Genomic DNA, 24,262 nt, shown 5'->3' on the forward strand with positions numbered 1-24,262 from the left:
GATTCCTATTGAAGATCTGCACTGCAATGACAGCAAGCTGAGGAAATCTCCAGGAGGAAGCAGAAAAGGCCGCACTGTTGATTGACTACTGTGTCTGCAAGATGGACGAGAATTTGAACTCCTTTGTAAGGAGACCAAACATATCACTTAATAAAAACTAGGCATCCTACAACGAACCTCTCTTTCCCATATTTATTCCTCTCTAAACACAGCAGTGCACAGATTATAGGAAATGGTTTTACATTTAACTTCAACCCCAAGTGGTAAAGAAACGGATTGTGTCTCACAATGTAAATTTGCATCTACCATCATTTAATGGATGTTTTATACATGCTATGTACTACTGTGTTTTTATGGAAAGGCAAAAAAATTACTTGGGAATTTGTTTTTAATTAAGCAATAAGGCTCAATGGGGCACTGCTATCATGCAATAAAACCACTCCTGGGGTGTTGTGAGGCATTTGGTCCAGATGAGTGCTTCAAATCACCCCCAGATTGTGATTAGATGATTACTCCCTGGAGTTAATATTAGATGGTTCTCTCTAGAGTTGTCTTATTGCTATTATAAAAAGTCTTCAACATGGGGAAACTAAGTAGCTTTTGTGCTTGAAGAAGATGAAGTTCGCAGTTTCGACTGTTGAGTGTCTGTCTGAGCTGTGTGGGTCCCATAGATCAATTCACCTATTTAGCATGCATGAAAGATCATCTCAGTGCATTTCTTTGACCCAAACAGTTTTACAATTAAGTGGCTTGCTTTTTTCTAGGAGATGGAAGGATATAAAGAGAAAACAACTCCAAAATAAAGCAATCCCAAGGCAAGGTGCTGAGGAATTTGATTCTGAGATATATATTACTGGCTTTATCTTTTTGTAGGGAATAATGAATCCTAATAGCTATTATGCTAATTATATTAATGAAGGCTAATGCATGCAGTAGCAGTAAGAGATTCTCCCAAGTTGGGTGCATGAGGAGGTACATGGCCCAAGGCATTTGTGGGGGCTCCTAAGCTAATAAATTCAAGCAGCCCAAATGGTACAGAGCGAAACTGCGGTGCTCTCCCCTGCCTCCCCCAAGCTGCTCTTCAGGGTTGAGGTTAGAGAAGAAATATTTAATTCTGAGAAAAGACAAAAAAAAAAGGAGAAAATAACAACAAGAGAACAAAAACCAAAGCTTCCTGCATATTTCAGTATACCAGTATGAGAGAAATCTCAGGGAAACATTAACTCTTGCAGATTCCTTCCACTCCCAAAAAGGCAGGATGGTAGCACATGCACATGGACAATTTTAGCACAGCTTGAGCTGAAGTACAAAGCAGAATCCTCAACTCCTCCTTCAAATGTCCCTCAGCAGCCCACCACACACCTCCTATTACACATAATCCCTCTGCTTTCTCGAGCAGGCAACAATTCTTACACTTCACAAATTAAGGTGTGATGCTTCACACGTCCTCTGCGCCCTAGCCTATGTCATGTCTCATACCCTGCACAGCCGAGGCTGCAATACACCCTCTAAAAGCCAATAAACCTCTTCCACCTGTTAAGAAATCCCCATGGTTCCTCCTTCAGCCCAGCATCTCTCCATTTAAAGATCCAGCAAGCCAATGGATGGGGGTCCCAGCCAAGCTGAGGTTTGCTTTCTTGGTTTCCAGGATGTCAGCAGAACACTGTGAAAAAACCACACCATCTTTCTGTTTTCCCTTATATTTTAAGAACACGAAAGGAAACAAGGATTTCCTTTTTCTTTTTTTTTTCCCCCCTTCCCTTTCACAGAGCTCTCTGCAATATGCACTCAATGCATAAAACTTCCCCAGGCAATCGCAGTAGATGCCTTCCTGCACAAAAGGCATTGATGTGGGGAAAGGCATGGGTCCCTTACAAAGAGATTATTTTTTCTTCTGAGCAACACACACGGTCAGCCTGAGCAGCAGTTCCAAAGGAAAGAGACCAAAGCGTGTTCTTCACATAAATAGAAGGTATATCCATGGGCAAAGCAGGGTTTATGAATGAAATGCTTTTATGTGTCTTTGACTAATCAGTCAATCATAGGTGAACACATTTACATCTTTTTAAATTAACTGATGATTATCACACTCTTGTTCCCCGTGCTTTTCCCCCACTTTAATATTTGAAATGCTTAATCTACCTAAGTTTAGTGTTTGAAATACCTGATTGTTCACCATGATTTATCTTGTGCAATAAAAGCGCACTCTGAATATCAGATCACTGTTTAAATAGAATAGCAATGGTAGGAAGAGAGTTCAGATGACGAATATGCACAGAATGTTATTCTGGAAGGAAGGCTAAGCCCAAAAGACGCAGTACATTTTCACAGCATGCTGCTTTCAGCAGCCTTTTAAGACACATCTCTTTTTCATATTAATTTCATATATTTCTCCTATAACATTACACCCCTCTCTTGACTGAATACATGCACCTTCTCACAGTTCTAGCATTTCATACCCTCTTACCTCACCTTCCCCTTTCATATTTCGACTAGAACCTGCTCCCAATACTGGGGAGCACTACTCAGAAATAGTGGTCTGGCAGCATGCCAAACCTACTGCTTGTTGGTCAGCGGTGTACTCACCCATCCCACTTCTCTGAAGAGCTTTCCCTGTGGTATGTCCCCGTACTGAGCAGCTCTTGGGTGCAACCTGGAGGCTCGCGGCAACTGACCCACTTGATCGATCCACTCAAAAAATGAACACGAAGCTCATGCTGTTAAGGATGAAAGATAGCATGGGTTAGTGATACAGCCTGAAAAAAATGAGACCAGGCAACCTGCATTAAGAAAAAACAAAAACCCTTTCCACTGAAACAATGCTTGGACCTGCTCACTTCTCAGCTACAAAATACCCTTGCTACCTTTAACCCAGCAGCCACATGGGAGAAGCCAGAGTTGTCATAGGGCACGTGGCGTTGGTGCTCCAGGAGGCAAGGAAAGGGCTACCAGTGTGGGTGTTTCTGCACCACAAGGTGAGGCGCATCCACAGTCCTGCTGGCAGCAGCTTCCCACTCACCGCTTTGCACACCCAGCAACAGAGGCCCAGCATGCCCTGCTGACATCCACCACACTCCTGCACACTCTCCATTTGATTCCACAAGCATAAATCAGTGCATTTGGTTTGCTCATAGTTTTAAGTGTCAAGTTTTATGTCTCCTGTTCACAGTATACTCTATCTATGTATACCACAGAATGGTACACACTAATGACATCATATAAAGAACATTTCAGTGACAAAATACTGACTATTTTACAGTTAAGAAGGGGGATCTAAATGGAACTATATATTACATGCTGATCCAAAACAGAGATTAAAACTCTTACCAAGTTTTGGATCAGATCTTCTAGACGCTTCTGTGATTACAGTTACAGACCACTGTGAAGAGAATGAGCTATTAAAACCAAAATTGGCTTAGCAGGGAAACCCCTAGCATTCCTCTCTCCCACTGTATGTTTCACCACTGCCATTTATCACTGAAAATTAAGAAGGAACAAGCAAAATACCTTATGCCTTCACAGCACTGAGATTCACAGGCAACTGCCAAAGCTTAACACAAACACTAGCATACAGCCTAAAGATAATATGGGTTTGAAACCCTTCGCGTAGTGCTGACAACCACACGTCTTTTTACTGGAGAGATCACAGCCCCTTCTTTCTTTTTCCTAGAACCCAATCAAGAGCAAATAATTATTATGTATTTATACACAGCATTTCAATTTAGTCTGTTCTGTTTACCTGCTTGGTCATTACTGGTTATTCAAAACTTCAGTTCCAACTCTCCCTAAAGGCCATGCACAGCACTGCACACATGATCAGGAGCACAGGGCTGAAGGTCTGAGCAGCGAAGGGCAAGGCACAGCAAACACAATGGCTCTTATGATGCAAACTTGAACTTTAGAATCTGCAGGTGTGAGTGGTTTTGCACTCCTTGCACACGACAGCTTTTGCACTAGTCATTGAGATTTCTGAGCTGGGACATTACTCTGTGGTGAGGCACATGGGGCCATGAGTCAGGAGCTCTGGGGGATGTTCCTTAGCCTCCCAAGTGATTCAGTCTGAGCCAGAACCTGTTCCTGCTGAAGACAATAGCAAATAACCCACTATTCCTATTTCAATGATCAAGCTGCGTATGACCATACGTCACTTGACAAGTTTCAGTTTTATCCTCTGTGAGATGGGTGCAAACCTCACAGAATTACTAGAATTTATTCTAAGGATCTTGAAGTGCAGCATAAAGTGCTGCACACATGCAAGGCACAGCAATGCTGTTGTAAAAACAAAACCACATTGATCATGTATTGCTTCCTTATGCAAAAGGCACAGGAGCAAGCAGGTCTCAAGGTTACTTTCAGGAACACTTTCATCACTCTGATAACCATTTTCCGGCCAGGCCCCCAGGAATAACTCAAAAAGTGGGTAACCTCCCGCACATGGGGCGAGAGAAGCCCAGAGGACACAATGACCCTCTGAAAGGGGTTTGTCTGGCAACAGTTTCAACGCATATGGACTAGTGATATTTTGGAAATTCATGTTCTGAAGTTTCAGACTGTAATGATGGACCAGAACAGGGCTCTGATTTCTGCACCGTCAGACTTGGAAACACCTCATTTCTAAAGCACGCAAATGATGCTGGTAGGGCTTCAGAGACACAAATCTATCGCAGCAATTCACACAATTCTAAAACAGGCTGATTAGCTGAATCCACCGGGAGCCAGATCAGACAAACATTCATCCCTCCATGCACACCATAATCTCACAGAGCATAGGACAGAGGTTATTCATGCTTACAAGTAACCCATATAATGAACACACTTTCACTTATTCACTCATTAAGTAGCAGGAGTATTCCAAGCTCAGTTCAGTAAAATCTCCATAGTTAAAAGCTGTCTTGTCCACTGATGAAATACCCCGTGTAGGCAATTAGTTAAAACCACTGTCTATCCTATGATCACAGTGGGTTCCTAACATCCCAAACTGAATCTCAATATTGAGTTTCATTCAAAATAATTTTATCAAATGCCTGTTGTTTTTCAAAAAAACATGCACTAAGAATACACTGAGCTCAGAATTTAACAGATGTTTTTGTTACTATTATAATCTAATCTTTTCCTGCAGGCTGTTGTAGTAATTTTGCCACTAGAAGATAATAAAAAGCCATTCTCTCCCCTGCAGAGCTTACCTTTGGCTGACTCAGCTGAGCAGCTGCAGTTTCCTTTACTTGCTTTGAAATTATTGCATCCCAGTTGGGCAAGATATTTCTGCTACTGAGAAACAAGTGGCTTTGGAGAAAACGCCAGAGGCAATAGATCAGATAATGCAACTGGAGCAAGGTAAAGAGACTTTAAAGGCTGGTAATTTGGGCTGCAGCTTTTTTCAAGTGGTCCCACAAATGTTTCACTTTTTACAGCCAGGAAAAAATAGCTCTTAAGATTACTGGTTGCACTCTGACTTTGTATCTCAATAAGGCATTCAAACAAGGATGTAACAGATTCTAAAACAACCAGCCCACAGAAAGTCAGCTCTCAAGTGCAACTGGTTAATACTGACTGCATGCTGAGAGCGCACCTCAAGACTTTCCCGGTCTCATGCAGCTTGTTGCGCAAACGCACCTCCACTTCTGCCTGAGGAGGGAGAAAGTAGAAACAACTTTCAAAACCTAGGCTGTTTGGCTAACCCAATGCTATGTTTGGCCGACACCTAATGATTACTGCCCAGGTGAGCATATTGAGAAACAACAAGAAAAATAAATCAAAGTACTACATCTCAGTGATAAAGACTATGATTAGGATAACAGGAGAGCAAATTCAGAATAATTTTAGCACATAGGGGAAAAAAGGTTTAAGAGTAATAATCTACAGCTGGTTAGATATGAACTAGTCTGGCAGCTAAGACAAACTGACATACTTATTTCAGCACTTTGTATATTTACAGTTAGCTTTATGTAAAAAAGCATTTTGTTGAGGATGGTTTTCTAAGCTGGGCAGATCTCCCCAGACCTAGAAGACTGCTCGCAAGGCAGCCAGGAGAGACGGCCAGTGTCTGGGCTCAGCACAGAACAGCTCCCAGTTGCAAGAACTGGTCTGCAAAGGCTCTGCCCCTCCTTCCACGAACACACCACTCAGTCCTGCTCTCCCACAAGGACAGAAGAGACCTCACACTAAAGCCCTAGCAAGACCCTGAAGATCGGCAGGCTCAGCCCAGCAGCCCGCCCTCTCTAGGGAGCTCCTTTCTCCCAGGTTTTCAGAAGTCTGTTGATGACCTGACAGCCCTCTCTGTAACCCTCCCTCTTACACTGCCAGGGAGCCACCTACTGCAATTAACTTAGTCCACGTCCACACTCATCTGCTCATCTGACACAAAGTATGAAGAAATAAGGTCTTGTGGAAACTCTTGTGACTGCCCAAGCACTTTAGCTCTAAAGCACACTATGAGCTTCCCGGACCACATTATTGCCAAAGAAAACGAAAACCTGGGGGGAAAAAAAACATTTCTAATACCTTGACAGGTCCATCAGTTCCCATTAAAAATAGAAAAGCTATTACAGAAAGCGCGCAAGCACCTGAATTATAGATCAGCGCAGGCCTGGGTCGCTGGGGGTTGTTTTACAGTGCCAGGCAAGGACCAGAGCTCGGCTCACCCACACCTCTGGCCTAGGCTGCCTGTAGCGGGTGCAGAGGGACACCCGTGTCCTCTGCTCATCTCTCCCATGGGTGACAGGTGGGAGAAGCGCTCAGTAGCCCAAAGGGCACGCAGCCACTGGGGAGACACAGCCATAGCAAGAGACACCCCTCAAGTATCCCCAGCCACCAGCCCAAGCACTGACAGGGCATTGCCTGAGGACAGACAGCAGGAAGGGCCCAAAGGTGCCTGAAGGGCTACAAGGTCCGGCCCGCTCACAAGCCCTGAAGGCCGCGGGCGCCGCGAGGCAGCCACGGGAAGCGGTTAACGGCCAACAGCTAACGGCTCCCGGCGCGAGGAGCAGCGACAGCTCGCGCCCGCTCCCGCCTTTCTTACGCGCACCAGCCGCAGGGCGGGGAGGCGGCGCTCGGACGCCCCCTGGCGGCGCCCCGCCCCGCCCCGCCCCTCGCGGACTGCCCCGCCCCGCCATTGGCCACGGCCTAGCGAGGGGGGCGCGGCCCCCCGCGGCACGCGGCGCCCATTGGCCGAGGGGCGCGGGGTGGGCGGGGCCGCGTGGGCGCAGCCCGGGCCGGCGGCGGAGCGGAGGCGCCCGGTGCGGGGTGGCCGGGGAGCGCTCGCCGGAGGCGGCCGGGGCCCTTCCGCGGAGGTACGGAGCCGAGCGGGGCTGTGGGCGGGCCGGCCGGCAGCTTGGGCGGAGGGGGAGAGTTTTGGGAGAGCCGAGGGATTCCGCTGCCGGGCCGGTGCGGCGGGAGGGGAGCGGCCCGGCGGCTGCACTCCCCTGCTCCGCCCGCTGTAGGGGGGGGTTGATCGTGCTCGCCGCCGGGAGGGCTCGGCCCGGGGGGGCCCGCGGCGTGCCCTGCCGGCTGGGACCTGCGCCCACCCGGGGGCCTCCCCGTGTCAGTGTGTGCGGTGCCCGCGGGGGAGCCGCGACGAGTCACCGCCTGCGGCTCCACAGCGCCTTGGGGTCTGTGCGTGGACGATTAGTGACGATTTATTGATTTTCCTTAGAAGGGACTCTTAAGTTACCAAGTTTGACCAAGTACTGAAACCACAGACATGGATCCCATTGCGGAGTTGTGAGAGGAATCCCCACCTTTGGCTGTACGTCTCGTCTGAGGCACATGGGAGGGATGAAGAATTCATCTCTTCCCTTGGTGGTCACCCACGCACACTGGCAAGCCTCTGTGTCCTCTGTCACAAGCACTTGTCCAGCCTCAGCCTGTAACCGGTGGCCTGATGGAGTGCTGATACGTTAGTCCCATCGCTGCCAGCTCCAACACCTGAGAGCTCCTTATGGAGGTCTCTGGAGAGCGGCCGGTCACCAGGTTGGCACTGATGGGTGGCAGAGGGGACCAGGAGGTGCATATGGAGTACCACCATGCTGCACCGCCTGAGGATGTGTGCCTGGACAGAGAGCAGGGCAGAGGGAGGGGGCGACGCTCTCTCTTGAGTTTCAGGTTTTCCTTCTGTACAAAGCTGCTTGGGCACTTCTGAGCCTGGCTGGCACGTGCAAGAGCCACAACTGAGCTCAGGCTACCAACTGCTGCTTTTGCTAGCATCAGTCTGAGCTCCTCAAAAGCCACCGCTCAGCTGTCCCCTTGCTCTGGCCCTACATGCCAGAAGTCCTGGGCATGCTGAGCAACAGCAGCAAGCAGCTCCATAATTTGGCTAGTCCATATCCCACAGGGACTGGTGGCATTTCCCAAGCAAAGGCCTATTTGCAAAACGTGCGTGTAGTGAATCAGGTTGCTCATAAGCAGGGCTGGAAGGGTGTTGCTGGAGCCCGCCCCCCTTGCTCCCAGTAGCCAGCAGTTACAGCATGCCGGGAAAGAGGGAGAGGCAAGCTGAAATCCCCTCAGGCAGGAAAAGGAGAGGAACTATGTTTTTCTTGCTCTAAATGCCTCCTCTGGATAAAACGTGGCTGCATTCTGCTTACTGTGCTTGGCAAGGAAGAGCTAACTCCAGGAGCGAGTTCTCAGCTGAGCAAAGCAGAAAGAGGGAGTAAGGGAGAGCTGCAGAGCAATGAGCCTCAGGGCATTTTCTGCTGGCAGACCCCAGCAGTCAGATCTCTCAACGTGCGATACTCATGGACCATCCCTTCCATGTGGTATGCATGAGGTATGCAGTGGATACCAAGACTGTCAGTTCTGTTTGACAGCAAGAACCGAAGAATCGGGTAGAACAGCTCACTGCATTGCTACGCCTAAGCCTTAGATACATACAGACTTGAAAAACATACCCCAGACTCGCTGACCCAGGAGCTTAAGTTGAAATGCTCTGCCTGGCATGCATCAACATGGCTGTTTATAATCACAACTGAACAAGCGCTCATTGTTAAAAGACGTGGTTTGCTTACTTCTGGAGTAGAGTGCCAAATAGTATTTTTTTTCCTTTGAATATCAGTCATATTCACTGAGTTATACACTCACTGCATAATATTTGATCACATGCAGAACAAACAGAGCTTAACGAAAAAAATAACCCCAAACTTTGCCATGCCAAAAACTCCCCTGAAAAGGCACATACCAGTGAAGTGCCTCTTCCCACCCTCGTTTCATCTGTGTAAGCTTCTGCTGCACGTGCGTACGTATCACTTGGTAATAAGCACTGTGACTGACCTGACAGAGCAAACAGAAAAAAAATATTTACCAAAATGAATCAAATAGATTAGAATTTATATCCTCATTTTTATATCTCATCACTGCTGTTCCAAAGCGAGGGGTTCTCACCTCCCAGTAAAGGAGACCATAATATCACTCAGCAGCTATCTTTATTTACCGAATTCACATAGTACTCCATTCCAAAGCCAAACTGAGCATTATTTGCAGTGAGTCACAATACTCACATGAAATTGGTCTGTATGTGGTCACTCAAGCACTGACTCGCCTATCACTGTATGCGATAGCACTCAATTGCTATCAAGAACTGGGGGCAGGATTGATCTCGCATGTGGTGGGACGAGGCCAGTCACCCTCTGCAGATGGCTCTTTCTGCCCACTAGCTAAAAAGGGAGCGCAAAGACAGAATTAGTTGTCCAAGTCTAAAGGACGGCAGTGTGAATCCCACCCCTCCTGTATTTTACTGCTTATTGTGTGTATGTGCTCCTCTCCGGTCATTTATGCCTGGGGGGAGAGAGATGGAAGAAAAACGTTCTGGTTTTGCTTCCCTGGGAAGACGCCTTTGGGAAATACCGTGGGCTAGAGCAGCAGCTGACTCTTTTAGTCTTAGCAGGGAAGATTTTCCTAGAACAGAGTTACCTTTTCGCTGGTTAACTCGTGGCATTTTAAGTAGGTAACAAACCAGAGGCTGGAGGAATAAGGACGTACCCTGCAGGTGGAAGCGTCATGTGGAATGAGAGTTCACTTTCATTTCTTTCATGTTGCTGGATTGTGTCCAGCCCCTTCTCGCGTTGCTCCACGCAGCAAGTCCAAAGGCTCTCTGGCCTATGTAGGGGCCCAAATCAATACAACAGCTAAAGCTTTCATGGCAGCAGGGCTTGCACTGCTCTTTGAAAATGAGCTTCTGTGTCCTGGCTCTTTGCAGGCCCCGTCTTTATATCTGACAAAATGTTTCATTTCCACTGGGATCCGGCACACTGAGATCCTGAGAAATAGAGTTGTCTCAAGTATCATAGCCGCTGGAGAGACTGGACCGTGCTTCTGAAATACATAAAATAAGAGACACAGGCTAAGAGCTGGGGGAGCATAACCCAGAAACATGGGGAAGCGAGGCTGGTAGGAGCAGGATTAACTGCTTGGTTTATCCCACTTGGTGTTGCTGGCGCCAAAAATTCTTTACAGTATTTTGTTGTTTCTGCACTCTTTCCACACCAAACTTCCCAAGCTGTAATTTCAGTTTTTCTTTTTCCTTTATTATTCTGTGTGCCCATCTTGCTCTTTCACTCAAGAGCTCCTCATCCAAGGATTTGTTTGTAAGAAACCCCATGAAACCACATTTTAGGATAGGTAAGACTGTGGGTATTCGAAGACAGGGAGTTTGGTGTTCAAGTTGAGGACAGTAGTTTTCCCTGCCTGTTTGTTCTTCAGCGTAATCTGTGTATTTAAGAGGGGGAAAAAACAGATTCTGCATCGTTGTAATTCAGAACAGATTTCAATGTACATCCTGCAGCACAGCAGCTCCTTCGGTGCGCAGGTCCACTTGGGCTGATAGATCAAGGAGGGGAACGGAGCCTTTCCCCTCTCCTGGCAGCAAGTAATAAATCCCTTCACACAACTTCTGCATGTCCGTACCAAAACGGCAGGTTGGTTGGGGCATTCCTTCAGCCACCGCTCACAGCATCGCACCCCATGTGGCTGCAGCACAGCCCCCGGTCAGAGTGTTGCAGTTAATTGTAAATTGCCCTCCACGTTGGAGATACGCACGAGTGGATATGCTTGACACTGTCCATCTCCATCAAATCCGTCCTGGTGCTTCGAGGCCCTGAAGATACACGTCCTTTGAGAAGGAAGATGGAGGCCTTGGGACCCTCCCTCTAATTCAAGTGAGACCCTGAAGTAGCCAGCTCTTCAGGAGCACTGGCCACACAATACTCAGAGAAAGCTATTTCTGCAAGGTAGGTCGCTTCATTCAGGTCCCCCAGGGCTAAAGCCGCACCTTAACTTTGTGCAGGATACCCCCTGCTCTAGAGAAGAAAATTCTGAGGAATTGACCAGTTTTTGTCAAATAGCTTAGGCGAGACATAAATAGCATGCAGTGGCCTTGAGCAGTGGCTCTCTGCTTTCCCTCCTGGCACACCAAAGGGATGATTTGGGGTGAAGGGCAAGGGAAGAATGTAAATCATGGTTGTCCCAAACACACAGGACCAGGCGTGCTCTCCTCCTCCTCCTCTTCCCTTCCCCCCCAGCCTCCATGGTTACAGGGGCTCTGGACAAGGAGGACATGGTGGAGAGCGGCTCTGCCCGAGTGATTCGATGAACCACTAAGAGTGACCAGGGCGACAGGCATCCCTGTGACCTCGGAGCTGCCTCGTGATGGCTGAGCTACCTCGCTGGGGGAGGAAATGACTCACATTCCCGTGGCCAGACGGCCCCGGGCAGCACCCTTTGGCCCAGGAGGGGCTAGGTGATATGAAAAATTCAACTTAACAGCATGGAGCGCCTTCATTGCTGCAAACTACAAAGAGAAAACATTTGCTTTCACTTCAGAGTTACCCTTATTTAGGTTTTTCTACTAAAAAAACCCTGTTGAAACTGAGAAGGAGGGCGCAGAGGCGTGGGAAAGGATGAGCGTGCTGCCTTCCACTTCCCCTTCAGCAGAGATCAGGCTATTTTCAGAATTATGTGTCTTGTAACTGGAAGCACCAGCAGCCCCGGCATAACTGGGGTAATGGGGGAAGAACTTGGCTTGTGTGGGTTTATTCACATAGCGGGTGCTTTTTTCTTTTCTCTTTTTTTTTTCTCCCCCTTTTTGTCACACAAGGAGGATCAGTGGGAACAAGTGGTACCACATGTTTCTGTTCCTGCCTCCGCTCTGTCCCAAAATGGCATCACGGGGTGCGTGTGTCTGTAACTAATTTCGAGAAAGCAGATGCGCAGTCAGAAATGGGAGGCTTGCTCCCGAGACTGTGGGTCTCCTCCCAGAGCCTGTGTCCAGCCCAGCATCAGTCAGCTCCCAGCACCAAGAGGGATGGAAAGGGGGAGGTCCTGGTCCCCTTCAGCTGTCACAGTATGGTAACTCCCAAGCAAGTACTTACACCTGCATAAAAGCAGGTTCAGACCAACCAGCTTCCTTTCCTGTGGGCACGCAGGTATACTGGTAAAAAGCACAGCTGTAATGGAAATGACAAGCTGTCTCTCCCTTCAAGGGCTTCCATTGCTGCAAACTGAACTATACCAGTATAGATGGGGCTGTTGCAAAGTGAGATCAGAAAGTTTGAGAATTTAATTTAAAAAGGTAACAAGAGTGGTAAAGAGATTACTTGTAACCTTGGGTTGCATTAGGAGCATCTTACCTGTGCATGTGTTCGCTGCTCAGCTTCACCACTTGCCTCTTTATTCTCCTCCCTTCAGAGCGAGCTGGAGATGGTGGACCATCTTGCAAACACTGAGATCAACAGCCAGCGCATTGCTGCTGTGGAAAACTGCTTCGGGGCTTCTGGACAGCCCTTAGCCGTGCCGGGAAGGGTCCTTCTAGGAGAAGGAATTTTAACCAAAGAATGCCGCAAGAAACCAAAGCCACGCATATTCTTCCTTTTCAATGACATCCTCGTCTACGGCAGCATAGTCATCAACAAAAGGAAGTACAATTCCCAGCACATCATTCCCCTTGAAGATGTCACTTTGGAGACGCTGCCAGACACCTTGCAGATGAAGAACCGTTGGATGATTAAAACCTCCAAGAAGTCCTTTGTGGTTTCCGCGGCCTCCCTCACGGAGAGGAAGGAGTGGATCAGCCATCTGGAGGAGTGCATCAGGCACCTGCTGACGAAGACGGGCCGGCAGCCCTCCACAGAGCATGCGGCGCCCTGGATCCCAGACAAGGCGACGGACATCTGCATGCGCTGCACGCAGACCAAGTTCTCCACGCTCACCCGAAGACATCACTGCCGCAAGTGCGGCTTTGTCGTCTGCGCAGACTGCTCTAGGCAGAGATTCCTGATGCCCCGGCTGTCCCCCAAGCCCCTGAGGGTCTGCAACCTCTGCTACAGGCAGCTGCTGGCAGAAAAGAAGAAGGAGGTGGAGGCAGATCACAGGCAGCCGGAGCCAATCCATTCTGCCGTCCTGGGCTACGAACCCTCCAGCGGTGATGACAGCGACAAGTCTGACGATGACAAAGCTGACCATTGGCCAGCAGACACGGAGTTTTATACATCAGAAGTATCCTGGTCATCTTTCCATAGCTGACCTCTTTGGGAGTCGGTGGCGTTTAGACATTGGGAAGCCAGCTTCTGGCCTCCAATGCATGTCCTTCTTGATGTGTTCTCTGGAGGCCATGCCTAGGAGGGTGGAACTTGGCCCCTCTCTGTGGTGTCTGCGTGGAGAGCAGAGATGGGGTTACCCCGTGGGACCATGTCTCATACAACGTGAGCACCGAGAGCAAGAGCTCAGTGGGGAGCACAGACTGGGGCAGAGACCGGCGGATCAGCCTTGGCCAAACGAGCTCACCATTCAGTGCCTTAGTCTTTCCCGTCTGCAAAAACAGAGCAATAACAATTTATTTTCTCAAATGCTTTGAGTTTGGCTCTTGGGAGAAAAAGGAGCAAGAAATCCTGGACTTAAACACGTTTGCCTGCTAGCGGTACGTTCCTCTGTCATGGCAAGGGGCATTCTGGATGGCAGGGATTCTCACTGCAAGCATGCCAGCCTGAGGGGACAGCTGCTTATCCCTGCACGGTAAGGTCGGCATGGGCTTCCATTTCTGCACCCGGGACTCTCAACTTCGAAAACACTAAGGAAATGGTGTTCCGATTGCAGGGAGCTTGTATGAGGCTTAGTGTGAGCAGCCTTGGCAAAGTGCTGGAGCATCCAGCTCTCTTGCATAGGAAGAGGCCATTTCAGCGGTACCGGGGCAGGAGGCAGGAAGGAGAGGGGAAAGGGACAGGTAAAATTTTACAGAGGAATGAGATAAGGAGGGAGACACTTACTGCAGTTGACACAACTAAGTGCAGAGCCCCACATCACATAAACAGGCACTTCCACCAGATTACCAGCAACTTGATGAACTGTAGCCTATCAGGTAAAATGATAGCCAAGGGAGGACTTGTTACAAGTCTTGAAAAATCCAGGAAAACGCCCCAAATTAAGATCCTATGAAGCATAGCATTTCAGCTTCCACTTCCCTCGGGAGCAGGAGCCCAAGGCATTGAATGCTCGCTTGTGGGCTCACCTCACATCTATCAGTCTCACGACTCCAAAGTTAAGGTTCTTTATGTACTGCCAGGACTGGAGCCCAAGATTTTACAGTTAACTTGATATCAATTTTAAAGTTCAAATTAAGTTAGAAATAAACTGTGTTTATTCAAGTATTCTATCATAATATAGCGTGGGAATAAATATACTGAAAATCAGACAACAGCAATTGTTTTGCAGCAGACGTTTCTACAAACTCCGTTATTACTTTTAGTATATTTTTGTATTGTGTATTTTATGCTCTGGAAAAGGAACATGGCTGGGAATACACTGCCAATGTTATAAAGCGTTTCCTCACCAGGACCTGTTCCAAACAGTGCATTGCCTGCCGGATGGCCAGACTTAGGGTTTTTTAAATTTCAGTTCAAAGTAATCATTCTTACTGCCTTTTGTAAATTGCCACTGTTCCAGTGAATTTGTATCACTTGACTGTGTGTGAATAAAGATATGGCAAACAGGAAGAAGCCAGGAAAATATGACAATAAAGCACGTTGTTATTTAACAAAAGTCTTAAACAAGAGCTGGGATTCAGGCCCGGCTGGCCAGCACGAGTTCTGACTCCTCAGCTGGGGAGGGTCAGTGCTCTGGGTTTCTATTTACTGCTTGAAGGTAAGCACAAGTGAAAAAAAAATGCCAAATCTGATGCTTCCTTTCTATTTATACCATGTTATCATCTGACTGAATTTTCCCCAGTCTTTTGCAATCCCCTGCAGTAGTCTGTATTAATTGAAACGGTATTTTTCCGGTGGGGGCTCAGCTTAATAGTGGGTCAACAAACCTTAAGACCTAAGCAGATGTTTTTGGGTTTTAGCGCAATAAGTACACCGAGTTCTGTTTTTTCCATCCCTCTCCAAGCTTAGTGCATAACTCTGTGCAGCAGCGATTGTTTTTATAATGCCTCCCACCCACCAGAAGGGTGTAGATGCTATGCAAACAGAAAATGACCTTAAAAATAAACAGCCATTAGAATGGTTCACAAGCCAAAAATAGCCCAGCCACTGAATCCATGTCCATAGCTGGCGTTCCAGTTCCCTGCTCCTGAGGTGAAACTCCCAGTTTCTTCCTAGTAACTGGCTCCAGAAATGTATCCCAGTTTTGAACCTACTCCTGAGCTGTCTTAGAGATCAGCTTTTCTTTATCTTATGTGTCCAAAGGTCTCACTATTATCAGCCCCGAAAGAGCTATGAACTGGTTTTATCCACTAATGGAGGACAGGCATGCCTCTAACAAATGCCTTCTTGTTGAGCAAGAGCTTTTCTTAATCACAGCAGGAAAAAAAAATCCCACCAGTCAACCAACCAACCAACCAAACTCCACCAAAAACAGCCCAGCCCCTTTTTTCTGTGCATGCTGTAGTTGATGGCCTTTCTGGAAACGCGCACACTAGTCGATGGCCTTTTTGGAAACGCGCACGCCTCCCAGCAGATGGTCTGTCCCCGTTCCTTACAGGAGGTGGGTATGGAGAAGAGCCAAGGGTGGAAAAGCTGCGACGCTCTTGTGAATAATCAAGAATAAGTGTGACTCGCGTCACATACACACACGTGGTGTTTTGGAGCTGAGGTGCCCATCAGCACTTGCACTTCCAGAGGTTTCTCACATGCCTGCTGCCCTCCCGTGCTGTCTGCCCGGGCTCTCCCTGTTGCTGGCCGCTCACCCGGCATTGTTCCCAGCTCTGCAGCCGTGCGGGCAGCAGCGGGCTCTGGTGCTGCAGCTGCTGCCACATGGGGACACCCCGAGAGGCTGGGGATGCCACGGGTCCCAGAAGACATTTCACATGGAAGCCCCAAGTAACCTAGCGACTCTTGAACTGTTAATGGAGCCTGCCCAGGAAAACATGGGGAAATTTAAACAGAGCCTCTCCCCCCGTTCCTGTAGTTCCGTTAGCCAAGCTGTGTGGCTCAGCACTGGGATTAGAGCCTGGTGCTTCTGGCCTGCCAAACACATGGGTTTTACATCACGGGCCGTGCTGTTACAGTCCAGCCTGGAGTTTTCCAGACTGATTCTATCTCCAGTGCATTAATGGGGCATTTCCTGATGGTTTGGGTTTCTTTTTTGAGCTAAATAAATGCCTTACCAGGGACTCATTAAAGGTTGCAAACCCGTGCAACTAGGCAGAGCAGTAGCTTGAATGCTCACTTTGGAAAAACATCTGCAGGCAAGGGATTTTGTGGGGTCACGTCCTGCTTCTGAAAAGGCTCCCAAACATGATGGGGGGGGTCAGTTGCCAGAAGGGGTTCCGTGCTCAGCCCCTGCCTGGAGGTGTCATGGCCCAAAGGGCCCAGCACCGTGCAGCCGTCCCTGCTGGATGCCAGCCCGACCCCGGGGTGTGCTGCTTCAGGAAATGGGACTGGCTGAAAAATGCTCCTCCTGCTCCCTCGAGCAGAAACTGGAGCCCGGGCACTTGTAGAAAAATGCAAGAGTTTTTTTGGCCCTCAGCAAAATGGTGCCTTTTCAGCTGGGCAGGCAAGACGCGGAGGACAGTCCCTGTGGCTGTCAGGAGCAGGAACACCACTAGTGCACTGAACACGCAAAGCAAAACCTGAATGTTGGCATCAGACCTGCTGGAACTGCTGGGGATTCTCCTGCAAAGAGGCAGGAAAGCAGAGTTAAGGGCCGTGCAGCGAGGCAATCCTCTTCTACTCTCCAAAGTCGGTAGCAAGGTGAGGAAGAGGATGGCACTGCTGTAGCCGCCAGTCACAAAAGCCGAAGAAAAGGTAACATGGAGATTTGCTCTGTGAATAAACTGAAAAGAAAGGATCAAAGAGGTCCAGTGAAGCATGTCCCCAGGCGCAGCCAAGGCACACCACGGCACTGACTCAGCGGTTCACAAGCGGAGGCAGCGGGGCGAAGCGAGCCAGCATCACAGTCAGATTCTTGCTCCCAGTTACTCAGTCTTTATCCAAGCAGGAGTTCTGGCTCTGCCACAGCCCACGGCCTCTTCCGACTCGCTACTGCTGCAAGGCAGTTTCTTGTGTTCCTCAGCCTGGGATTTTTGGTTAGCAGGAGTAACTGAGGAGCACAGATGGTCCCAGCTACTGCTGAGCTTTAAAGCGATGTGTCTCTAACAAAAAATACAGTCTTCTGTTCCTGACTCTTTCTGCTCCAGGCCACGGATCTTTAAGAAAGGTGTTTGCAGGAAGAAGATCTCACACTCCTGTCACTTCCATGGTGGGCACACATATGGGAAAACAGCCCCAAGAAACCCTTGCCTGAGACCCAAGCGCTGGAGATGCTCTCCAGAGCCCCTGGGGAGGAGCACTGTGCTACAGGGAAGCACCGGCTGCACACCGTGGTGTAAAGTACTGGGGGGGCAACGCACAGCGGGTCTGCTTTATATTGCACGTCACAGGCAGGAGAAACCCCCGTGCCGGGCACAAGATGGCAGCTGGAGGAGATGAGGCGGGCAGGGAGGAGGTATCGAGTACGGACAAACACCGAGCAAGTCCCTTGAAGTTGGCGTTTGACTTCATTTCCAGTAAGGCCCGGAAATGCAAATAAACCATAAGCAGGTTTTCTGTAAACCTCTTTTTGAGAGGTTCACGGCCAAGAGCGAGTTACACAACCTCCTCAGTTTGCTCTTGTAGGAAGGGCAGAGAAAAAGGAGGAGGGGAGCTAGGTACGAGGTTCTCCTTTAACGGAGCACTCTTGCGCGGTGCCCTCTCTTGCATGGTCAAACCACCCTGGGGCAGAGCATCCGCTGCCAGCGGCAATCCTGCTGCCCGGGATCCTGCTACCGGCACTCATCCTGCTGCCCGTCATTCTGCTTCCCGGCACTCATCCTACTGCCCATGATCCTGCTACCAGCACTCATCCTGCTGCCCATGATCCTGCTTCCTGGCACTCATCCTGCTGCCCATGATCCTGCTTCCTGGCACTCATCCTGCTGCCTGGCACTGATCTTGCTACTGGCACTGGTCCTGCTGCCCGGCACTGATGCTGCTGCCCAGGCTGCCCCACACAGCAAGGGAACGCTGTGCCCCTGTTTGAGCTTTGTCTAGCCTCCCCTTTTTTTTTTGTCCAAAACACAATGTGTTTTGGTGTGAACCTTAGAAAAAAACAGATTTGAGAAGGGAAAAGCATTAACTCACGGCCAGACAGGCCTCTTTTCCTCTAACAGATAGCAACAAGAAAAAAAAAGTCGCATGTGGTTTTTATCAAGAGTTACACGTCAGGCAAAACCAGACCCTTAGTTGTTTCATATACAAAGGATCTTCCAGAGACACCAGAGGGAAAAGTAAGTGTGACATCGAGGCCTCTCCGCAGATTTGTTCCCCTCCTATTGAAGCCCACAGGGGGAAGCGTGTCCCCTGACACACATCACACCCCCACGCAGCCTGCGACGGCCCCGTGCGGCGCAGGGCCCAGCTGCAACACCGCTGCCAGGGCGAGCTTGTGCTGGGGGAACCCCTGGGCAGCTGGCCCGAGCCGCACACCTCCTCGCGTGGGACTCCGCGCCGGAGCTGCGGATCGAGCCCCGTGCCCGGGGCGTGCAGGAGAGCAGTGCTTTTGGGATACCCCCTCAGAGCTGCCCTCAAATGGCTGGAACGGCTCCGACACCCTGGTGCGAGCCAGCAAACCAAACCCACACACCATAGTCACCAGCACCCAGGTCACAACTACCTGGTTTCCATCAGAGTCTCTGACTTGATGAGTCTTTGCTCAGCAGCAAGTTTCAGGCAAACCAAAGCAAGACGCTAGCTCCCTCCAAAAAATGGCCCTGAGCACACTTGTGTACCGACCAACCCAGCAAGATTTCACTGCGTTCGGCTTTCTTAGTCCAAAGGTCTTCCCTACACTCCTGTAAGACTTTGCACGCCCTTTGCATCCCACCCCCGGTACCGGAGCGAGGACGCTGGTCCAGCCTCTGTGGTGGGGGCCACAGAAGCGAGGAGCTGCCAGAACATCCTCCCCCCGCACAGCTCCGGCAGCGGGAGGGAGCCTCACACCACTTGCAGGGGTGTCTCCTCTCTGAGAAGCTGTTTTTCACTGGCTTGGCAGGATCCAGCTGCTCTCCCTGACACAGCTGATGTTACTGAATCACCCCAGCGGAGCAGAGGGAGGAGAGAGGCTGAGCATTAACCCTGCAAGAGCCTCTGCAGCAGGGCTTTCTGCTGCGGTTCATGCAGGGGAGACGCCTTACCCTGCCCCAGACCTCAACAGAGACAGGCTGGTGTCAGTCCCACCCGGCCCGTGGCCAGGCGAGGACTTGTCCCGCAGGGTATCAGGCTGCTGCTGCATTTGTCCATTCTACTAGTGCCAGACACAGCACCCGCAGCCCAGCAGGCTGAGGAAGCCCCTGTGTCTGTGCTGGGCCCCCACAGGCGCTCGGGACCTCACATGCTGCAGCCAGCTGCTCGCAAGGAAACAGCCCTGACAATCCACAAAATCCACTGGTGAAGAGCTACGGTGTTAATCAGGAGGGGATGACAAATGGAGACTGTCACGCTTGGCTATTTCAAGACTTCAGCAGTACCACTGCTGTCCCTGTAAAAGAGCAGTTAGAGGTATGTGACCTTCATAAAACCATACTAATTGCGCAGCCCCCGGGCACAGGCAGTCCCTCACAGCCCCTCCTGGAGCCCAAAGACAGTCCCTTCTGGAGCAGCAGCGCTGAAACACTGTAATGCTAAGAAAGCATCACCCCCGCCAGCTGACATCCTCCTCCTCTCCTCAGGGACAGGCGATAGCCAAAGGGAGTCTAAAGGATATGGTTGTTGGTTTAGATGTCACAAGTGAGAGACAGACTGGTCAAAATAGAGTTACTCCTCCACACAGCTTGCCCCTGTTTCAGCACCCTCGCCACTCAGGATTCTCCCGGGCCTGAGCACTCCGTGAAGCACAGGAGGAGCCTCCAGGATTGCAGCTCCACTTCCCCTTGGGAGATGGGCGCAGGGTCCCGTACTGGAAGCAGGCAGAGGAGCTGGTCATTCACCGAGCAGGAGCGACGCAGCGCCCCAGACACAAGCCTTCACAGGCAGCCCCAGCACCAGATGTGGTGTTAGCAGCTGTTTGGAGCACGGCAGGCTCATCCGGCTCTGCCTCCCACCCCGCAGCACTTGAACTTTCTCCTCCCTGCCCATCCTCCCCCACCAGAACTTGTCTCCTGTGTTTTGGAGGCTGAGTTTTCCTGGGGCCGGCTCATCCAGCTATGTGGGATGCTGGAGCTGCGGTGTGGGGCACGCCGGAGCTGCCCCATGCACAGCGGGCAGGGCATCCCTACCTGGGCATCTCCCAGCGGAACCAGCCCTGAACCAGCGACCTCTGCGAGCTGGGGGTGGGCTGGCTGCACGCTCGGGAGGAACAGCAAGATAGGGGAAGAGAAGGAGCGCTTTTATATATATATAAACTTTAAATTAGTTCTGCGAGAACACTTAAACAGGCAAAAAGAAAATGTGAAGAACTTTTCAATCAGCTTATGACCTGCGCAGTCTCTCTCTATAAAACAATTTCTGCAAAACAAAAAGAGCATGGCCGTATCTTAACACAACTTCCACTGTACGTGGGTGTGAATAAAGGAGCTTTCCTTCCTGTGGATTCTGGTGGCATGGAGACATTTTCTGCTTGCCGCAAGCAATACAGGTACTTGGTTAAATTTTTAAACTGATACTGCAATTTCAAAAATATGAAATACCGGATTGCAGCAGACAGACCGAGAGAGGTTAGGGTTTCCTACCACTGCTTAATCACTCGTTAATTATGTGGGAAAGCGTTCAGGGAGGAAGGCTGCACTCCTGAGCGGGATAAGAGGCACAAAGACAGACAGGCAGGTCTTCCCTTATCACAGGAAAACCTTTTGTACAATACAAAGCGTGCCATGCTCTTTTCAGAACACGATTGCTTTGGCAGCACATATGTCATATTTTACTTGCAGTAGCACATATGTTGGCACAACACTGCTGAATTGTGTGCTGCATGTGTTTGGGGTAACATATGAAAGTAGTCTTAATAAACTAGAGCTCACCTACCCCAAAATCATGAGAGATGGCACCTAAGAGGCACCTGTACAGAGCGATACTTCCACAGATTTAGTCTCTTGTCAGCCCGTGGTGAGAAACTTCTCGAGGCAGTGGTTGATTCCGGACCAGTGTGTTTAATAGTCCTCCCCGCCATCAATCTGCCTAATCACTTCTGGAACACATTTTTGTTTTGGCACCCAGAGCATCCTGTGCCAATTAGCTCCGCAATTCCCTGTTCCACTGTGTGAACAAGCACTTCCCTTCACCTCCCCCAGATCAGGGGGTGCACCCTGCCTTCTGTGCCATGGTATTGCTCCTCCTGTTCATCTCTGTGCCATTCACAGCCGGGACTAAAGCTCTCCCCCTTTAGTGTCTTTTCCAGGCTGAAGAGTTTTAAACTAGCCCATCTCTCTTTTCACAGATGCCCTCCCATACTGCGTTATCCTTCTCTGTACCCTTCCTAGCTCTACAATGCCCTTTTTGGCCCCAAAAGGACTAACCAGAGTGGATGAAGCAGACAACACAGACTATTCAACATGTGGCTGCGACCTGGATTCGTTCAGAGACATAACAACGCTTTCTGCATTCTTCTCGGTTTCCTTCCCCGTCTGTCTTAACCTTCTCGTTGCCTCCTGACCCGCTGCTGAGCACGAAGCTGTATTGTCAGAAACCTGTCCACAGTGACCTCAGGCTCTTTGCTGCGAGAAAATAGGTCACTCGGAGCCCAGCACTGTGACCATATAACCAGGGTTATCTTTCTTCTGGGGGCACTTACCCATACTAACCAATACCTACCCTTCTGCTGACTGCTGGCTCAGGCCGATGATGGCAGCTGATGGCAGGCGCTCGGTGCTGCGGGCTGGTGGCTTCACTGCCCGGAACGGCTTTGAAACCTTGCAGGTGAAGCAGAGCATCCGCTCTACTCCTTGACATGTCAGCACAGCACACGCAGGCGGTGTGACCTTGTTTTCCTTTGCGACCAGTACACACCAGTAAGTCCAGCCCGGTGCCAGCAGCATGGAAACAGGGGCTCTTCAGTTCAGCACAGCAGTGCCTGGGTTTAACTTGGCATCACTGGGGCTGCGTCCTCTGGGCAGGGTGGGGAGGTGGTGGACGGAAACCAAGATGCTGCAAAACACCGGAGCCACTTTGTTAAACACTTGGCATTGTGCTGCTTGGCATGAATGTTTAAGGCTCCCAAAGATGTGCCGGGGCTAACCAGAAGACATGGGGCAGCTTTGAAGCTGGCTCAGTTGTTGGGGTGCAAGCAGTTGGTTAATTGATTTCCTTATTGCTATGTGAAGACGCCGTCCAATTTTGGTTTATGGCATAACAATACAGTACAGTTAAATTCCGCAGTAGAAATCCATACCTTTTGTCGCAAGGCTGTGGTGGCAGCTTAATTAGTTAGTATCAGCAGAGCACTTTGAAGACGCAAAGCACTACAAGAGTGCTCCTTATTATCCTCATTGCTACTTATCATTAGTGGCACAATGCGAAGGCTAATCTGCGTCCCACACTCACGGGGGATGTGCTGCTGCCATTGTCAGCAGCCCCAGTCCCACGGGGCCGGGCTGGGGACATGAAAGCCCGAAATTAGGATTAGACTCAGTGGCAGCACAGGCTCCTGCAGAGTTAAACTTCTGACGGCAGAAAAGCCTCAAGTATGCGAGCGGCCGCCAGGCGATGGGAGGCTGTTTGCTGTGGTTATGGAACAAATATTTTTATACACAGATTCCTGGAGAGAATGGCTGGGAAAAAGCAAGCAAGCCCCTTTTATGGAAACCAACAAAATCGGATCCAAGAGCCTGCCTCGCCAGCACCCTATTTAGCATTTTATTACTGACTTTGTTCCTGCATAAGAAATTAATAAACTGCAGTTCGGTCAAAAGTCTGCTGCGTGAACTCTAGCTCGCGGACAGGCAGAGAGCAGGCAGCTGACGCCTCCTGATACATCCAGCAAGTCTTCTCCTTTAATGCAGTATTTGCTAAACTGTTTTGCCCTGTCCCTTGCCTTCTTGAGTAATGTGAAGCATTTGCTCTTGCACTCTCCCAAGCCCAGCTGTTCCATCTTTTGTATCCTTTGCTGCTCTAAAGCGGGCAAGTCTTTAGGATTTTGGAAAATCTGGTTATGATGGCTTAAAATTAATCTGGAAGGACAAGGTAGAGAAGTTAGATGCCCCCCTCACTTTGGCCTGAAAGAGTAGGATTGTTAGACCCAGAGAGGTGTGAGTAAACTGCAGAGGGCGGTTAAAGCTCGGGGCTGCCCTGGCCTGCCTTTCTTCTTGCAGAAAGCTTCCATTGCTAGCAAACAGAATTGCCTGCCAGGGAGAGGGCAGAAAGCTCTCCATTGGCACAGTTAGCTGGGCGAGAACAGAGAGTCACGTTGGAAATGCATACAAATAAAAGGAGAATGTGCTTACCTACAATTCTGCACCCAGGAGAGGCCTTACCCACTGGCTCACATGCTTCAGCCGGGGACGTGGATCTCCAGCTCCAGGGGGGTGCTGGTGCCTGGGGAGGTTCAGTCAGGGCCACACATCCCCCTGCCCCGGCTCCGTGATCTCCCTCATCGGGGGCCCTCCTGTCTCTGCAAGTGTTCAGGGGCTGATTCTGACCCGGCTGGGTGATTCTCCAATTAATTTGTAGCAACGTCTCAGCACATGAAGCTGCTCAGGGAGCTGCAGACGGGCAAGGTAAAAGTAAGATCTTCAAAGCTTTTGCTTTGTTTGATCCGTTTTGACCCCAAATTACACAGGTTATTAATCATATTCTTATTGACTGATACAGGAATA

General features: G+C 49.8%; 1 protein-coding gene across 1 annotated transcript; it reads left to right on the forward strand.

Moving 5' to 3' along the window:
* Positions 1-7,197: 7,197 nt before the first annotated feature.
* On the forward strand, positions 7,198-15,018 carry PLEKHF1 (pleckstrin homology and FYVE domain containing 1). Its single transcript, XM_054200251.1, has 2 exons — positions 7,198-7,289; positions 12,673-15,018. The coding sequence occupies exon 2, from the start codon at positions 12,685-12,687 to the stop codon at positions 13,504-13,506; it is 822 nt and encodes a 273-aa protein (XP_054056226.1). The 5' UTR covers positions 7,198-7,289; positions 12,673-12,684; the 3' UTR covers positions 13,507-15,018.
* The last annotated feature ends 9,244 nt before the right edge of the window (positions 15,019-24,262 follow it).

This window comes from Rissa tridactyla, chromosome 4, assembly GCF_028500815.1.
Source record: "Rissa tridactyla isolate bRisTri1 chromosome 4, bRisTri1.patW.cur.20221130, whole genome shotgun sequence".
In the NCBI taxonomy this organism is placed as follows: Eukaryota; Metazoa; Chordata; class Aves; order Charadriiformes; family Laridae; genus Rissa; species Rissa tridactyla.

What these genes read in the sequence shown, in the direction of transcription:
- PLEKHF1 (XM_054200251.1), top strand. Translation starts at nt 12,685, where the DNA reads ATGGTGGACCATCTTGCAAACACTGAGATCAACAGCCAGCGCATTGCT.